General features: G+C 42.1%; 1 protein-coding gene across 1 annotated transcript; it reads left to right on the plus strand.

The window, feature by feature from the left end:
- The first annotated feature begins 5685 nt into the window (after positions 1–5685).
- On the plus strand, positions 5686–18796 carry crkl.L (v-crk avian sarcoma virus CT10 oncogene homolog-like L homeolog). The gene is made up of 3 exons (NM_001094126.1): positions 5686–6175; positions 9906–10368; positions 16922–18796. The coding sequence occupies exons 1-3, from the start codon at positions 5865–5867 to the stop codon at positions 17054–17056; spliced, it is 909 nt and encodes a 302-aa protein (NP_001087595.1). The 5' UTR covers positions 5686–5864; the 3' UTR covers positions 17057–18796.
- Positions 18797–19850: the final 1054 nt, after the last annotated feature.

The raw sequence follows: 19850 nt of genomic DNA on the forward strand, positions 1-19850 counted from the left end.
AAATGGAGGAAATTCAAGACCATTGTTACCCTACCCAGAAGTGGTATCAAAGATAACTTCAACTGCAAGGTGTCTAGTAGTCCAAGAGGTTACAAAGAAACCAGGGTAACAACTGAAGGTCTGCTTTTCATGAGTCCACCTTCAGGAGAACACTGAACAGCAATGGTGTGTATCTCCTCCAAAAACATTGCTGACCATCTACAGTTTACTAACGATCATGTGGGCAAACCAGGATACTGAAAGAATGTTTTGTGGACAAATGAAACCAAAATAGAACATTTTGGCTTAAATAAGTGTATTACATTTGTTACAAATATGTACACTTGGAGAATGAAAAACACTGCAATTATGCGTAAGAACCACATCCCATCCGTGAAAAATGGTGTTGGGAGTGTTTTGGTTTGGGCCTGTTTTGCTGAATTTGGGTCTGGACGGCTTGTCATCAGTGATCAATAAATTCTCAACTATACCACAGGATTCTAAAGGAAATGTCAAGACATCCGTCTGTGAACTGAATCTGAAGAGACCGTGGGTCACGCAGCAAGAAAACGATCTAAACACACAAGCTGTTCTACCAAAGAATGGTTAAAGAAGAATAAAGTGAATGTTCTGGAATGGCCAAGTCAAAGTCCTGACCTTAATCCAACTGAAATGTTATGGAAAGATTTAAAGCGAGCGGTTCATGTGAGGAAACCCACCAACATCCAAGAGCTGAAGCTGTTCTGTATGGAAGAATTGGCTATATGCACACCACAAACGTTTAGCTGCATTTATTTCTGCACAAAGGCACGATTCACTTACTTTTTATACACACAGATAAATTATTGGATGATATTTTTCCAATAAATCATTTTCATCTACTTTTAGGACTTGTTTGAAAGTCAGGTGATGTTTTTAAGTCACATTTATATAAAAATATAGAACATTTTAAAGGGTTCACAGACTTTCACACATGACTATACATGCACATTAAGAAAGCAGACCCTGCGGCTGCAGAGAGGATCCAGGAGGTATAGGGGCCCCATGAGGTCCTAATTCATATACAATTTCAATAAATATTGGTACAGCAGGTCAGCTTCTATACATTTTGGGGGCATGAAAAATAACTTTGGGTCCCAGAAATATCTAGTTATACCACTTGCATATGCAAATTAGGGATGGGAAAACATTTTTACTTCCTTGTTTTCTGACAAAAAGTCACGCGATTTCCCTCCCAGCCCCTAACTTGCATATTCAAATTCGGATTTGGTTCGAAGGATTCAGCCGAATCCGAATTCTGCTGAAAAAGGCCGAATCCCGAACCGAATCCTGGATTCGGTGCATCCCTAATTAATAGCCCAAGAATAAACTATTCCCCTCAGTTCTAGAGCCCTTATTTAGCAATCTGTCAACTATAACCGCTACAAGTGCTCCACTAAAACATTAAGGGGGTTATTTATCAAAATCTGAATTTTTCTAATTTTATTAAAAAAGTCAGAGCAAACTAGAATCCACAATTTGACCTTATTTATTATTAAAAAAGCACGATTTAATCAGATTGGGAAAAAACTTGATGAAAACAAGAGAAAATTTGAATTGTACAATATATTTTTTTTCCCCAAATCAATCATTTTTTCTGGCTTTTTCACCGAAAAGTCCAAATTTTTTCGGATTTTTGCCAGAAAAGCCCAAAATAGTGGGATTTTCGGGCTAAGTCCAACACAGACCACAGAAACTTCCAAATATGATAGGGAACTCTCCCATTGACTTATAAACAACCTCGGCAGGGCTGAGATGCCGGAAACTCGGGGTATAATAAATCTATATATCTTTATTTATACTGGTACAATTGAAGAAAGTGCTGAACATATAAATGGAGTTGGAATCCTCATTAGCAAAAATGCAAAGAAAAGTCTTATGGAATGGACACCTATCTCAGATAGAATGATGAAGGCCCGCTTTAGATCACAGGTGAGAAATGTGACCTTAATACAGTGCTATGCTCCAACTAATTCATCAGACACAGAGAAGAAGGAAGAATTTTACCAACAATTACATGAAACACTAAGGAAGGCTAATAAAAGAGATAATATAATAATAATGGGAGATATGAATGCCAAAATTGGAACTGACAATGAAGGACTAGAACATGTTATGGGAAGACATGCACAGGGAGATAGAAATGAAAATGGAGAAATGTTTATCAATTTTTGTGCCAGCCATGATATAGTTATTGGAGGATCTTTGTTCATGCATAAAAGATGTCATAAAGTTACATGGGTATCCCCAGACCATCACACAGAAAATCAAATTGATCACTTTGCAATAAGCAAGAAATTTAGAAGATCCCTGAATAATCTAAGAAATAGAAGAGGCGCAGATATTGGAAGTGACCATCACCTTGTGATAGCAGAGGTACAAATCAAAATATTGGCAGCACGGAAGAAGCTTCCATCAAGAGGGAAGGAATTTGACCTACAGAAACTGAAAGATCGAAATAAAAAGCAAGAGTTTAAGTTAAAGTTGCGAAACCGTTTCCAGGCACTTGCTCAATTGCCAGCAGACGAGATGGATGTTGAAACAACTTGGAATCATGTAAAAAACTGTTATTTAGAAACTAGCAAAAAGGTGTTGGGGTATAGAGAACCCTTGAAGAAAGAATGGATAGCCCAAGATACATGGGAAAAGATACAAACCAGGAAACAGTTTAAAAATAAAGTTAATCAAAGTCAAACAAGACAACAAAAAGCAAAAGCGCAACTGGAATATAAAAAAGTGGACAGACAAATCAAGAAAGGAATAAGAAGAGACCAAAGAATTTGGATAGATGAACACAAAGAGCAGAGGAGGCTGAGCTAAAAGGAGACATAAAGGAGCTCTATAGTATTACTAGGAAACTATCAAACAAGAATTTTAGAAGATCCAAATCAGTAAAAGATAAACATGGGCAAATCATAACAACAGAGATAGAACAACTGCAAAGATAGAGAGAACACTTTTCAGAAATATTGTCTCAAGGGGAGAACCAAAATGCAGATGAAATATATTGAAATGAAACCATAGAAGAAGACTCAACAATAAATATATCTTCTCCCAACACGTTCAGAAGTAAAAATTGCAGTGGAAGAGATCAAGGAAGGCAAGGCACCAGGAGTGGACAATATTGCTCCAGATATTTTAAAAGCAGATATTGAAACAACTGATTTATTACATCCTATTTTGGTGAAGATATGGACCGAAGAAAACTTACCAACAGAATGGAAAGAAGGAATTATTGTTAAGATCCCGAAAAAAGGTGACCTAACGAAATGTAGTAATTGGAGAGGTATTACCCTCCTAAGTATACCAAACAAGATATTAGCAAGGATAATATTAAACAGAGTAAAAAATGTCATTGATTTAAAAATCCGAATGGAACAGGCCGGCTTCTACAAACATCGTAGCTTGTCGATCTCATAAACACCTTAAGAATAATTATAGAACAAAGTGCAGAATGGAGAACTACACTATACTTGACATTTATAGGCTTCGAAAGAACCTTTGATTCCCTTAATAGAAGACTCATGTGGAGCACGATAGAAAAATATGGAATCCCTAGGAAAATGTTGTCACTACTAAAGGGCATGTACAATGGCTTTAAATGCCAAATTCTGCATGAAGGTAAGCTGTCAGACTACACTGAAGTAACACAAGGGGTGAAACAAGGCTGCGTCCTGTCTCGTACAATATTTCTGTTGGTATTGGACAGCGTAATGAGAAGAGTTCTAAGGGAACAGAAAAGAGGAATACAATGGAGCATGATAGAAACACTGGAAGATCTAGAATTTGCTGATGACATGTTTATTGTCTCAAATGTATATAGATATGAAAGAAAAACTGGAAAGGTTACAAAACGAAGCAGAAATTGCAGGGCTACGTATCCATGCCAACAAAACAAAAGAAATGAGGATAAACAATACTGCTACAGAGAGATTGAATATTAGAGACTATGAAATAGAACTGGTGGAGTCGTTTACCTACTTGGGAAGTGTTGTTACCAGAGATGGTGGTGCAGAAGATGATGTAAAAAATGGAATAAAGAAAGCAAATGGAGCATTTATCCAGTTGTACCCTATATGGAGAAATAAAAACATCTCAAAAAGAACCAAAGTTCGCATTTTTAATACTAATGTGAAAGCAGTCCTTTTATACGCAAGTGAAACTTGGAAGGTCACACAACCTGTTACCACAAAATTCCAGATCTTTGTAAACAGGTGCCTACGGAGACTTATGAATATAAAATGGCCGGAGAAAGTGAAAAAATGAAGAACTGTGAAACACTAACCAATAGAAATTCAGTTAAGGAAAAAGAAGTGGGGGTTGGATAGGCCACACACTCAGGAAGGGAGAGGACTCTATAGAAAGAAGAGCCCTAGAATGGAATCCACAGGGAAGAAGGGGACGGCCTCGAAAAACATGGAGAAGATCAGTTGAAGAAGAAATTATAAAGATGGGAAAAACATGGAATGAGATCAAGAGAATCTGAATGGAGAGTCTTCACGGATGCCCTATACTCCACTGGGAGTCGAAGGAATAGATGATGATCGCAAAGTTGATGGTGTACGAACGATCGTCACAACATTATCGTTCGCAAAATTGATCGGATGAGTTTAAAAAAATTTTAGTCATTCAGGGATAAAATCTGTCTTTGCTTATGTCAGGATTGTAGCACAAGCCAACAAACATCTACGGAAGGACCTGAACGTTCTTTGCTGAAAACTTCATTTGTAACTATATAAGGAAATAAATTGGTGCTGACTGCAGGAATATCACCTCATATGTGAAAGAAGTTTATTAAGTCATAAATCCACAAGTCTGCATGGCGCAGGGAAGGAGAAACGGACTATATTCTACAGACAGTGACACAATGCTGCCACCACTCCTCGTTTGTTGAACAACGGTTATATCTGGTCATATGATCATTCTCCATGGATGGCACATCGTATGGTAAAATAATCGTCAGACGATCGATAGTTCAGATAAAAGGTTGCCCGTGTATGGCCACATTAACTCAGGACAAAACCCACGAGATACCCCAAGAGAAGTGAATGAAAACGAATTGGCAGCAGCCCGAGCACGAGTCAGTTGTAGAAATCTATTGTAATCTGCTCTGGGATCGGAATCTGTGACTTTACTGACTGTGGAGGGAAAGTTCCTCATTCACTGCTGTACGAGACTGACATTTGCTCTGCAATAAATCGTACGGCTGAGTCACCGTAACATAATTAGAAAGAGTGATGTAATGCAGCTGTGCGACGTCATCTGTCAGTTTCCATTCGAAGCCAATGAGCGGACAAAGACGGTACAGAACGGCGATTGGCTGGCAGGTTTAACATTTTGCTCATTTCATTGGCTACTTGTTCGAACGCTTATCTTGCATAGTATACAACCGTATAAAGCGCGCTAATTCGCCTACTAGATGTAGAGAGACAGGCTGCGGATCCAATTGTCGTTCAGGAAACGTGGCTTTCTTTGGTATCATTGGTCTAAAACAATACAGTGAGGGTCCAATCCTAGAAAGGCTTTTAGTCGGTGCATAGATATCGTCCTCCAAATGCTGATTGGCCAGTGCGTGATAGTGACGTGCTTCCGTTGGCTGTATGTGAAAGCCTGCTGTACCGCCGCCATCTTTATTATTTCCTCAGCCTAGCGGGGCAGGGAGGAGGTCTTAGCGCTCGATTCTTGTGCAGACAGCGCGGGCATAATGGGATGTGCCGTTTCCTGATGGACATGAGAGCCAGAGCGGACAGCGGTCGTGTCTAGCTGAAGAGGCAGACTATTTCCCTTGCCAGCCCTGCTGCTGTGAACAGACTGCTTCCAATTCGCCTTTATACATCACCTACAACATGTCGTCCGCTAGATTCGACTCGTCGGACCGCTCTAGTTGGTACTTCGGGCCGGTGTCGCGACAAGAAGCTCTATCACGGCTGCAGGGCCAGCGCCACGGAGTCTTTCTAGTGCGGGACTCGTCCACTTGCCCCGGCGATCACGTGTTGTCCGTGTCTGAGAACTCGCGGGTCTCTCACTACATCATCAACTCGCTTTCTGGCCGGAGGTACAAGATCGGGGACCAGGAGTTCGATAACCTACCGGCTCTGCTCGACTTCTACAAGATCCACTACCTCGACACCACCACTCTGATCGAGCCCGCGCCCAGGTGAGCCTGTAATAGTGCTAATAGCGCCAAGCCTCGGCCAGCTCACTGTCATTAGTGCACTCCCCGCTAATGGCAAACTACAACTCCCACAGTCCTCTCTGCCACAGCTGCTAGCGTTCTGAAAGGCTTTTTAAGCAGACACATCGGCTCACTAGCTATACATCCCACATACCTGATTGCCTTGTGCTTTTTCATTGTAATTATAAGCCCCCCACGTTCTACTCTTATAGCTGCTTGCCTTAACAACAACCTGGTGACTCTTCATTCTCCAATTATTCCACATATTACCAGTCACCCCTAACAGTGTCCGGATTATACCCCTCCACATTTCACATGTGCCCTCCCCCAGTTATAGATCATTCTATCACCACATCTGAGAGGTTGGCAAGACATTACATGGGTTGGTCACCTTCCAAACACAGTTGTTTTTAAATTGTTCCCCAGAAATAACTTTTTTTCAATTAACTTTTATTTATTTTTTACTGTTTTTCCGAAATCCAAGTTTAAAGTTGAATATCTCTGGTGGTTGAGTCTGACAGCTCAGTAATTCAGGTGCAGACTCTAAACTGTTACAATATTGCGACATTTAGTTGATACATTTCTCAGCAGTATCTCTGGAGTATTAGCAACTATTGTATCAAGTCTAACAGCTGCCTGTAATGAAACCCAGAGATTCTGCTCAGCAGGGACAAAGATAAGAAATGTATCAACTAAATGTATCCATTTAGAACAGTTGAAAGAGTCGGCGACCCCCCCAGAGCTGCTTCAGAAGGTGAAAATTACACTTCATTATTAAAAAAAAACGGTCACACGTAGAAAATGGAAAGTCATTGGAAAAAGTAATTATTTCTGGTGATCTATCTGAAAACAATTTGTTTGAAGGCGAACCACCCATTTAATGTGCAACTCCAGCAGGGCGGCAGCTTTTAGGCATCCTGAGAGCTCCACGGGTAGATTCAGAGCAGAGTAAAAAATTAAAACAACAACTCAGTAAGTGCTGTCATGGCAAACTCCTTACTGAAATAATATAGCGAATAAAGTGCCCCCTCTTGTAAAATATAAGGATATTATAAGTTACTGTGGCGTTCCATAACCGTATAAAAGCATGAGGCTACAGGCCTTGTGTTTTTATACAGGTCATGGAACTCCGAGGTGACTTCTAATATCCTCATATTTTGCAACAGGGGGTACTTTATTTATTATAATACACAAGTTTCAGTGACATCTCCGATTATAACTGATGACCTCATTAGGCACTGTTATATAGGATATAATTTACAGGGTATTTATGGCTCTTGTATTATGTACTCTCAGCCGGTGGGACACCGTGAAAAAACCCGGTGTCCCCTGCTGGCCCAGACCCACTCCCCGATCAGGGAAACTTTAAAAAAAAATCTGTGCGCTGCACTGCTGTTCGTGCATTTGCGCACTAGTTTTTGCTCAGGGGCACTGGTGTTTGGAACCCGGTGGGCCCCAAATGCGCCAACACTGTATGAATTATATATATAATTTGCCAGTTTGTGGATTTTTCTAATTTACACTTACACGCAGTTTTTTAGTTATCCACACTTCCTGTTTCACAATAACTTCTGTGTTTCTGCCATGTACTCCTTGGTTAAATATAAATGCTTTGCATTTTTTACATTTCTTTAATTGGTTCCCGCATGAAGGCTTCCAAGCTCTTGCATACATTGACTTTGTAAGAGGAAGTCTGCATTTTGTTTTTAGTATAGCATGTAGCTGCTGTGCCCTATTTCTTGACCAGAAGCCCTCTCCAAAACCTTAAGTTCTCTCTGGGTTTGTCCAAGCCTGTCATTGTACTGTGAGCACAGCATACAGGGTATTTAAAACACATCAATATCCCTTTTTTAGGCCACAATCCATTGCTCGAAATAGGAGGGGCTGTACTTGTGAAATCCATATTTGCAATACAAAGTTTAAAGCTATACATTTCAGCAGATCTCTGGGTTGCTAGATTCCATTTTATCCTAGCAACCAGGCAGTAGTTTGAGAGACCTGAATAGATGGATAAGTAATAAAAAAAAAAGTAACAAAAGCAGAAGGCAAATAACTAAAAAAGTATTAAAAATGATTTAGTCAAACGAGCGGATCTCTCCCTGATATGCCTACATTTAGGTGGGCGGTATGGGGCTGATCATAATGCAGGCAATATGAGTGGTTTGATTGCGGGACTGCATCAACGAACAGATGCAGCTGCGATCTGACGGGATTTTAACCCTGCCCAACTTTTGGCCAGATAGTGATCGGGGAAGCCTGTTGGTGGGTCCCACACACGGGCCAATAAGCTGCCGACTCGTCTGTCGGCAGCTTTTCACAGAAACATCTGTACCATTGTACTTCCTGATCCAGACATTTTAGCGGTAGTTGCTTATGGGTGCATAGAATGGCATGCTTTGTGTGCTGCTTCTGGATTTCATACAATCGATTTAATGCCATGCAGTGCTATTTACCATCTGCAAAAGGCATTGGTAACATTGATTTGTGCACAGATTATCCTATGCTTCATTGGTAATTGCATTTCCCAAGTAGGTCAGTCTGGTTTCCCACTAGGGCTACTGCCAAGAGCTGGGGGGTCTAAACTTTATCATTCGGCCAGAGAAAATCTGCTTGTTCTTTTGGGCTCCGTGTCCTGTCATTCACTTCAGTGCCCATTCCTGCCAGTGCCCGTGATCATGGTTTTGTCAAGAAGACAAAAGCAAGTTGTGAATGCTGAGCCTCATTTTGGGCTCAATTGATTCGTGACAATGTCATTATATAAGCTTGTGCAGGCACAGGGCGAGTAGTGGCACATATTGGTTTGTGGGTCAGGATGAAATTACAAGATGACTATGCTAGGTTGGGAAGTTACACAATACCACCTTCTTTTACCCCTTTATGCTGTTACTAGGAACATTATAATAAATGAGTTTAAAGTGTATTCCAGTCTTTTATTAAGTGTCCAATGCAGGTGAATGCTACTAACCCTAGTCTACCCTGTAATGAGAAGAGTTACACAAACCCACCAAAAAAAGGGTGCAAACGATGTTTTTATGCCAAACGCTAGGCCTAGCCGTGCAGAAGTGTAACCCAGCATGGATTCACTGTATAGAGTAACGGCTGCAGTTTTGTTGCTGAGCTGTGTAGATGTGGGAATGTGCGGCTGCTGCATTGCATCACATTAGGAGAGAGTAGGATTCCAGTGCTGGATGTATAGAGTATTTAGCAATGGAAAGGGGGAGAGGAAAACCTTTTGGAATTTAGCAGCCAATACACAGTCTGTCTGTTCAGTCTTGTGTAATGAGACGTTTCATCTTATGGGCAATAAAATCACTGAGAGAGCAAATACTATTATACAGGCAAAAGTCTGTAGTCAAATGCTGTTGTATAGGTTTTTTAATACAGTCTAGTGGTAATGTACATTTGTCGGATACTTTTTACACATCTGCCATGTGTTCACTTGCTTCTTCAAGATTCTGTATACTACCAGTCTTGGCAGGGCACCCACTCCTTCAGAGATTCTGTTTTGTGAGTAGAACCACTTGATCCATGCAGTTGAGAACACCCTATGAGGCCATAGGATCAGTCCACAATGTATTCAGTCCTTGTCCAGCCAATTTTCAGGTTTAATTTTTTTTTTTTATGTTATCTAATCCACAGTGATTCTGTTATGGTACTGTTTTGCTCTTTTTAACCTGTGCAAAAATCTGACCTATCCTTTGCTTTCTCATAGGTATCCAAGCCTACCTGTAGGGACTGGCACAGCTCCCAGTGTCCCTGTGACAGAAGAAAACCTGGAATATGTTCGGACTCTTTATGACTTCCCTGGGAATGATGCTGAGGACTTGCCTTTTAAGAAAGGCGAGATTTTAGTTATTGTAGAGAAGCCAGAGGAACAATGGTGGAGTGCCCGGAACAAAGATGGCCGGCTTGGCATGATCCCAGTTCCTTATGTGGAGAAGCTATCCCGTCTTTCCCTTCATGGTAAAACGGGCAACAGAAATTCAAACAGCTATGGAATTCCTGAGCCTGCCCATGCTTATGCTCAACCTCAGACCCCCAGTCCCCTACCTGCCTCATCCACCCCTCCTGCAGTCATAAACCCTTTACCATCAACACAGAATGGACCTGTCTATGCTAAAGCAATTCAAAAACGAGTGCCATGTGCTTATGACAAGACGGCACTAGCACTGGAGGTAAGTTTCCATACAGGGCATAAAGCAAACCTTTAACATTCCTTATTTTCTCTACAGTGTTTGTTCAGGTCTCACAACTTTACAAAATGAAAATGTTTTTATATCAGTCCTCCAGACAGCAAAAGAAAATGGTTTCCCACATCTTGCACAAATGTTCCTCTAAAGGTGGCCATAGGCGTGAAAATTACGATCTTTCCTGTGACTATTCGTTTTCAATATGTGTTAGAGCTGAATCGTCAAATATACAGATATCTGGATCTGATGATTCAGCAGTAACCATGGCTGATGTTCAGGTGCCTTCAAAGGTGCCCAATCAAAATTTTCCGGCCAGCCTGATCGACAAGCCAAGTCGTCTGCCGATATTGGTCTGCTTGTCTCCCGCCACACACACACCAAATATCATACAAAATTATCTGTGTGTCTATGGCGACCTTAAGTCATAGGGTGTCAGACTCCACCCCACCCCCAGTAAATATGCATTCGATCTACACCCTAATTATCTTTCAGGTTAAGGCCGAGTGTAACTGATTGCATGCATGCATGCAATTTCGGATCCAATACTTCAAATGGTTGGCCAGGGGCTGCAGATTTACCTGCAAACTGCTCAATTAGCCAGACTACCTGATATTTAACAGTATCATTTCAGGTTTTTTTACTTTTCCATTGAAAGTGAAGTCAGGCAAGTAAAGTAGGCCTTGCCCTAGCAGAACAGATCTAAAGATCTGAATAGGTAGCTGTATATACTTATTACTTTCTACAATATACCCATACCTCTTCCCATTTAATGCAATCCTGACAATTAGCAGAATATAATCATTGGTTTCCCCTGTGTATTTATTAATTAGGTTCTATATTTCTAAAGTGACCCACTGGATAATATGGTTCTGTTTAAGTAGGTTACATTGTTCTCAGTAAGGTGATAGAATCCCAACAACAAAAAAGAGCTGGGTCACTTGAAGAGAAAGTTACACAATATTGATATCTAGTGTTTAGTTCTGTAGTTGCACGCTGACATTCAAGAGATTTTGTTATTTTGAGAGAACCGTTCTGCTTGAATTGTTAAGCCTGGGGTACTATTCTGTCGAGCACTGCACCGCCACCACCTTCTCTTGTGTCAGGGATCTGTTGAGTACTCTGTTGTTGCATGCACACTAGAGTAAGTTTGGATTTCACTGTACTATGTGTATGAATCATGCAGATCAGCCACAAGGCATCTTGGGGCAGAGACAAGATGGCTGCACACCCTACACTAGTTCCCCAGAGTTGATTTTTAGCAATATGCTTGCCGGCTCGGGGCTGAGGTAAACTATTCTGATCAATAGGGAGGTTCCTATCAAATTGTGTTAACTTTTAGTATGTTGTAGAGCAGGGATCCCCAATCTTTCTTTACCTGTAAGCCACATCCTAATGTAAAATGGTTAGGGAACAACACAAACAAGAAAAAGTCCTGGGGGAACCAAGCAAGGACTGTAATTGGCACTTTGGTTGTCCCCTGTGGACTTGCAGTTTACCGCAGGCTCTGTTTGGCGCTAAATCGGGTTTTTATGCAGCTAAAACTTTCTTCAAGCCAGGAATTCAAAAATAAACCCCCGCTTTGAGGCCAGTGGGAGCAACATCCAAGGGTTGGTGAGCAAAATGTTTGCTTGCGTGCCACTGGTTGGGGATCACTGATGTAGAGAGTGATATTCTGAGTCAATTTGCAATTTGTTCTCATTTATTCTTATTTGGGTCAGTGACTCCCATTTGAAAGCTGGAAACAGTCAGAAGAAGGCAAATTCAGACTAGAAAACAGGAAGGCCAATTGAAAAGTTGCAACTAAACTAAACTAACTAAAAGTTAACGTAAAGGTGAGCCACCCTTTAAGCCTTTCCTTTTAATAGACATTTAGTGTAAAATGATCTCATGTGCAGTGGCGCTCTTGGAATCTTGCTGCATCTGGTTCTCTGGCATTGATTATTACTGAAGCGATACGAATGTGTCACACGCACTGCTAAAATTAACTGGCCAATGCAGGTTTTTGCCGCCCACACACATGACCATGAAATAAAAGTAGAGTAAAGTTAACTTTAAAGGCTCCTTGCCAGTGTTCCCTCTAAGGTGCGCACTCTTACTTAACTTAACTTAAACTTAACACACAAAGTTAAAATTTGCGCACAAATATATATATATATATATATATATATATATATATATATATATATATATATATATATATATATATATATATATATATATATATATATATATATATATATATATATATATATATATATATTTGCTTGAATATAGGAATGCACACTGGGATTTAAATAAAATCTTCTTTATTTATTCCAACGTTTAAAAGAAACACTATATATATATATATATATATATATATAGTTTTTGCGCACATCGGCCGTGAAGAATTTAGATGGAACATTGGCACACACGACTAACACTGGCAGGGAGCAATTTTCCCATGGAAAGGCAGATAGTGGGTTCCTCCTATTTTAGTGCACCCTAAGGTGAAAGATCCAACAGGGGCTGTGTGCTATCATTAAATGGCCTGGGCCCATAAGGAGACGTTTGTCTAATCACTCTTCTAATGTGTATTGTGACACAATGATCCTGTGGGGTGTGGGTAACATTTAAAGCGATTTTTCCTGCTATTGCTTGATAAGGAGCTCTTATTATTATTATTATTGTGTCTGTGCAAATCTAATTCATATAAATGTACAGACTTGCTGAAGGCTAAGAGTAGTTTTATTTGATGAGATGATCCTGGTGGGCTGTGTTGCAGGAAATACATCAGGGGTTTTGATTGGTTTCACTTTTGTAACTCTGTAATGAATCCATGTTTATATTGGCAAGTTCAGCGGGCACTCTACTGAAGCTAATGGAGGGGGTCCATTTCTGCTACTAAATCTGTATATGGTAATGTTGTGCTGTATCACGTCCGTTTGAGGGAAAGTGCTAGTAGTTATCAGCTGCAGCAGCCTGTCAGTGAGTCAGAGGGTTAGTAGCGCCCTTACATTTATCAGTGAGTACTGAGCCGAGGAAGTGACACACACGGCGCTTGTATCCTACTTAGTCAGAGGAACAGTGAGCATTCAGGTGGGACACCATACAGAATGTGTGGAATTTTCTGAGTCACTTTCTTTGCCTTTAAACTACAGATTCCAGCCCAAACTGGTAGGTAATGAGATGCTGCTGGTAACGGCCTGGGGATAAACATCACTGGGCCTCTGATAGCTACACACAGGGTAGTCGCTGAATGAATGACTTGCTGGGGCGTCTGCACATAGTAACCCTGAGGGGCCCTGCTTCTTTCTATTCAGTGACCTTTACTCATAAAGTTCATCTTTAGTAAATAGCTTAGATACCCATTGCCTGACCAGGACTTCTCTTAAGCCTTTGTAGTTTTGTTGCCAAAATGAACGAGAACCTATGCAATCCGTGCTTTTAAGATTACAGTATGTACGGATGGGTCAAGGCTCCCACCTTATTTTGGCCATCTTGCTTTATGCTAACTAGAGGAATACAGCCAGACAATGGATAGGACTGCAGATTCTCCCCTTGTTCTGAAGGCGCAGGGTGGATTTCAGCATGAAATGCAAAATGTCTAGTTTCAGCACCGAAATTCTCCACGTCTGCTTCTGGGTGCAGGCAGCACATGAGCAGGGGAGTGGATTCCTGGCCTGCGGAGAAATGCAGTTGTCTGGTCTTAGCCTAAAGGGGCATTTTGACTTTAGAAAAAGTTGCATTTGTAAATAATATACCACAGATAATCAGTGGTTTTTACTTTTTTCCCTAAAATGCATGTCTTGTCCAGTTTGCCTAATAGAGGCAAAAACAATCTTTCAGGAATCTAAGAAGGAAATAGTACCGGTCCCCGGATCAGCTTTGTACTGTTTTGTTCTCTGCCGGGTCTGACTCTTAAGGTGGCCATACACGGGCCGATAAAAGCTGCCGACACGGTCTGTCTGCAGCTTTTATCGGCCCGTGTATGGGGCCCCCCGACGGGCTTCACCGATCGAGATCTGGCCAAAAGTCGGCCAGATCTCGATCGGATGGGACAAAAAATCGCGGCCGCATCTATTCGTTGATGCGGTCCCGCGATCCGACCGCCTGTTAGGCATCATTAGGATCCGATCTTTGGGCCCTAGGGCCCACGATCGGATCAGCCCGATATTGCCCACCTCAAGGTAAGCATATCGGAGGGAGATCCGCTCGTTTGGCGACATTGCCAAACGAGCGGATCTCTGTCTATGGGCACCTTTAGGGTGGTGCCACACGTTCAGATTTGGGGATTAGTTGGCCAGTGACAAATCTTAACTTCTCTAAGGATGGCATACGTATCGCTTCGTTTTCCGAAGTTGCCTCACGAGAAAACTAAGGTGACCTTATGAAAAATCGCCAGCGCTAAGCACACGCAGTGATTCGTTTTCCGAAGTTGCCTCACGAGGAAACTTCGGGCGACTTCGGAAAACGAATTGCCGCGTGTGCTTGGCGCCGGCGATTTTTCATTTTAGCCAGCTCAAGAGTGAGGGAAGGCGTTTGGGGAGATTGGTCGCCTGCAAAGATGATGCGATTAGTCGTCAGACGACTAAATCTCCCCGAATTGCCCAGTGTGACCTTACCCTTAAGGCTAATGGAAGATGTAGCCGGCTCCAGGCACATACACTGAAACGCGTGAGTTTGCATTTTAGTGCTATTTTTTTGTCTTTATCCACAGGCCAATAATCAATCTGGTGCAGCAGTAGCATAATCAGTGTAAAAATGCAGGATTCAACCTTTTTCAGCAGGATTCGAATCTTTCTGCCAGACCAAACCGAATCCTAATTTGCAAATGCAAGTTACGGACGGGGAGGGAAATCGCATGAATATTTGTCACAAAACAAGGAAGTAAAAAATGTTTTCCCCTTCCCACTCCTAATTTGCATATGCATCCCTAGTCTCAATAGTTGTCTGCAAATTTAGCCTGTGATATTTAGCACTATACTTGCATGCTCATTTCCATTCCTCATCTCGTTCTAATAGACTCTGCATTACTTTCAGGTACAGAGCCTCATTATCCTGGTCAGTGTTCCTGTTATAACATATCCAAAAACAGACACTCTATTGGTAGCTGCACAAAATGCTGGGATTTGTTTCATCCTCCATGCTGAGTGAGCAGCTCTGTAACTGTCACACACCCACTGTACAATGAATAGAGCACAACCCCCAGTCATTGTATAAAGGCTCAAAGACGAGTGCACACAGACTAAAGGTGGCCATACACGGAGAGATACACTTGTTTGCCGATGTCTCCAAACGAGTGGATTTCTCCCCGATATGCCCACCTTGAGGTGCTTGACATCGGGGTGATCTGATTGTGGGCCCTAGGGCCCAACGATTGGATCATAACAATGGGTAAACGGGTGGTCGGATCGTGGGACTGCATCAACAAACCGATGCGGTCCGCAATCCGACGGAGTTCTTACTTTCTGCCACATCGATCCGGGAAGCCCATTGGAGGGCCCCATACATGGGCCAATAAACTGCTGACTCGGTCTGTCGGCAGCTTTTATTGGTCCGTGCATGGCTACTTTAAGGCTATGGGCACACAGGCTGTTGTCAGAGGCTGTTGTCAGCCTGTGTATCTTTGCAGGCTGAGAGAAGCAGTGGCCCTGTTCCATTGATTTGGATTTGATTAGCCTGTGTGCGGTCACACACAACGGAGCTGAAACTGAGGTAAGCCCAAATATGAGCACACACAGACTGGATTCAAATCAATGGAGATCTGCTTCTCTCGGCCTTCTGCCTGTATGCCCATAGCCTAAGGACTTTTCTGTGCCCTGTGAAGGGCTGCATTTGTTTATCACATTAAATAAATTTGCATAATAAATACCACAGACTGTGTGTTTGTTACATAAGAGTGCCTTCATTAGGCTAATACCAGACGGGGCTGAAAACCAGACTGCTAGAATACACAGGCAGAGAATCCCCCCTACACTGGCATTGGCCTCCTGTTCTACCTGCAGCTGAAACAACTGTGTCAACCAGGTTACAGACACGCTGTGGAGTTTGATATGTGAATGTAAACTTGTGTTACTTTGCTGAAATCAGCCGTGTGTGCCTGCCCTGGACCAACGCTATTGTTCTGGGCAGGAGGCTAATGCCCACATATGGGCTGATTCTAGTCCTGTATATTTCATTAGCCTTAGACCTGAACACGTCCACTACCATTGTGTATGAGTTTGATGGGGCTTTGGTGAGTCAGAAGCAACTCATTCTGGCAGTTTAGGTACCACTTTCATTGAGTGGTGAGTGCAGGAGGCTGCCCATGTTGTAATACAGTCTATACCTGCCACAGAGGCTCCCATTGATAGTAAACATGCATTAAACACGCATGTATCTGCTACATAGCAACCTTCCCCATTATGTGCATGAATAGAGTTCTATGTGATATTCTCCATGTTGGCTAAATTAATTGAGTGTTTTCTAATGTATGTTTGCTGCACAGAAAGTATTTATTATACGTTGGAATCCTAAACATGGCCTTTCTGATCCGACCTGTACGTTTCTATTGCAGGTAGGGGACCTGGTGAAAGTGACCCGCATGAATATTAACGGTCAGTGGGAAGGAGAGGTGAACGGTCGGAAAGGGTTATTTCCCTTCACACACGTCAAAATAATTGACCCGCAGAACCCGGATGAAAATGAGTGACCAGCGATCCGTCCCTTCCTGCTTCTCCCTCCAATCTCTTCACCTCTTTCCGGATGCCCTGAAATTTCCCGGATTTCCTTCAACTTTGTTTTCTCGCCAGCCTTATCGGACACTTCAGAAAATAACACACGGCAGAGTTCACCTCCTGACGCATGTAACATAGCGTGTTTGTCCCTAATGCAAAGCTGCTTACCATGTGCAGAAGGCACGGAACAAGTTTGAGACTCCAGATCCCGCTCCTCTGCTATTGGGAGAACAATAACAAACACTCAGATTCATTTTCTCGAACAAATTCACATCATGGCTGAATACATTCTAAAGTCTGCCCCCCCCCCACATACACACACCGTACACAAGCAAAACCAAGACTTGTAGCCTCTCACTGCTCCAACAACCAAGGATTTTTATTTTCTATAAGGAGACAATGGGGTGTGGCAGGAAATGGCTTGTTTTACTCAATAGAAAAAACTATAAGCCGAGGACTTTACAAGGTGAAGTCATATTAATGGTGGATCTGTGTAATGTACACTGAATGATGATGCCTTCTATATGCTACAAAGCTGTGAGTGCTGAGGGTGAACCTACACTGAGTGGATTTACAGCATGCATTGTCCATTAACCCTTTTGTTCCAGTGCCAACACAAACACGCTGAAGCCAAACCTAAAGTCATTGGAAAAATACTGTGTTTTTGTTTTTTTAGTGAATAATGAAAGTGTATTGTAATGGGCAAACCTGCATCAGGTATTTCACTGAAGGAAGCTGCCAAGCATGAAACTTGTTCACTAACTTATCATTTGCCACCTTTAGGGCCAGCTATTTGTGCTCCATGGTTCTATTGAAATCTGCTTTCTTAGCCCTATTGCTTGCAGGCCAATACAAGCGCTTCTTTCCAGCAGCTCATTTAATGAGCCTTCACTGGGGTTTATCACTTTCTCTGTTCAGTTAGTGAGTGGAATTGGATGCGCTTCTCGTTTACCAATCAAGCACTTTTATCGTAGGCTTGTAGTCCAAGAGCAGATCACTCACATGGTGTCCTCTAGAACATCCACTGCAGTAGTTCTTCAGCAGCCGGTGGAGGGAATAAAGTAGAAGAGCCCTATATTTATTGAAATGGATCGTGTATGGTGCCACTTAATATCAGCCATGCTTTGCACGGCTCATCCCTTCAGCAGTATCTGTTTCCCAGATCCCACCAGTCTGCCCCAAATCCTGCACAAGAGCAAAGCCCTGTATGTAATGAGCTGAACGCTGCCCAGGCCTGAGGGTGAGATTAGAGGCTTCTGTTCTGCCGCCATCATTTTGGTTGGAGGAGATGGGCAGATTTTAAAATGAAATCTGTAGTTTTGGGGCACCTTCCTATGGCAGGTTGTCTCATTTTATTTTTGTAAAGGGACGACAAATACATTTGTGCCATTTTGTTTGCTTGTAAATTGTAATTTTATATTGTATTTCCTTTCTGGGATCGTGTGTCTGGGTTGCTTTTCTGATCCAGTGTAATTAACATTTAACTGTAAATTTCCAATCCATCGATGCTCAGTCTGCAGGCGCCTTTTTTTTTTTATGTTCCTGATTTTTTAGAGACCAGCGTGGGCGTGGATTTCACCATTAGAACACATACAATATCTTAGATATGTAACCTTTTAACTTTTTGTTTTTCTGAGGGGGGGGGGAAATCATAGCTTTGAGTTTTATTTTTTGTGCTGTAAAATTAACAGTATTAAATGACTTATATTCTTAGAGCTCAGTTGTCTTTATTTGGCAGTATTGTTCCCATTTAGCATTTTCTTCTCATCACTAAATACATTGACACTATTTCTCCATGTTTAGGCCGTTGTGTGTGCAGCAATCAAGCGCAGCATCAACAAAGGCCCACCATACACGGGCAGATATAAGCTGAGCACAAATTAAGTCTGCAGTGTATGGGGCCCTCCAAGAGGCGGGTTAAAAAATCCCATCGGATCAAGGTCTGCTGTTTTCCTGTATTTTCCCATATTTTTCTCTGTGAGATGGGCAATATTGGGCTGATCCAATCGTGGGCCCTAGGGGCCCAACAATCAGATCAGCCCAATATATCTCCCCTGAAGATGAGCATATCTGGGAGAGATCTGTTTGTTTGGTAATGTCAATAACTAGCGGATCTCCCTATGTAAGGCCAACTTGAGAGAGGAGACCTCAAGCTCAGAAACATGTTAATTCGTAATAATTAATATTCTTCTGACCTGGTGCCCCTAGAAGATGACGCATTTGGGAGCAGGCACTTCGATTAGGAGGATTTTTAGAGCAATGGCATGTGGAGAGAATTCAACCTCTTCTTTAGCGACCATGGGAATCGTTCTGACCGTGCCAGTGCACCCGTGGGTCAGGTCACACTCACGGATTTCCAAACGGTAATTACCTGACTTGCAAGTCTGCTGGCAGTTGGAGCAATACCAGTGTTTTGAGAACTGGAGCACCTGCTGGAAGAGCTGAAAATCCCATGGCCTTGAATTTGCACTCTGTGCAGGTCAGAATTCTATTAATCATAGCTGGGTTTCTGAGCTTGAGGCCTCACCTTTAACAAAGAACAAAAGCTTGGACCCGATGACGAGGCTTTCGACCACATTGCCAGCTGCACCACAAAGGTCTCCCGATATTGTTTGCCTGTACATTAATAACATGCAGAGTAGTGTAACTAGCTTGTGGGCTGCCATATCTGGATTCTTGACCTTCTTTTCCCAGATCTCTGGCTGCAATCAAGGACCAGGAGCATCCTCAGTTGTCAGGATCAGATTGACTTCAAATGTGCGTTATCCT

This window comes from Xenopus laevis, chromosome 1L (assembly GCF_017654675.1).
Source record: "Xenopus laevis strain J_2021 chromosome 1L, Xenopus_laevis_v10.1, whole genome shotgun sequence".
Classification (NCBI taxonomy): Eukaryota; Metazoa; Chordata; class Amphibia; order Anura; family Pipidae; genus Xenopus; species Xenopus laevis.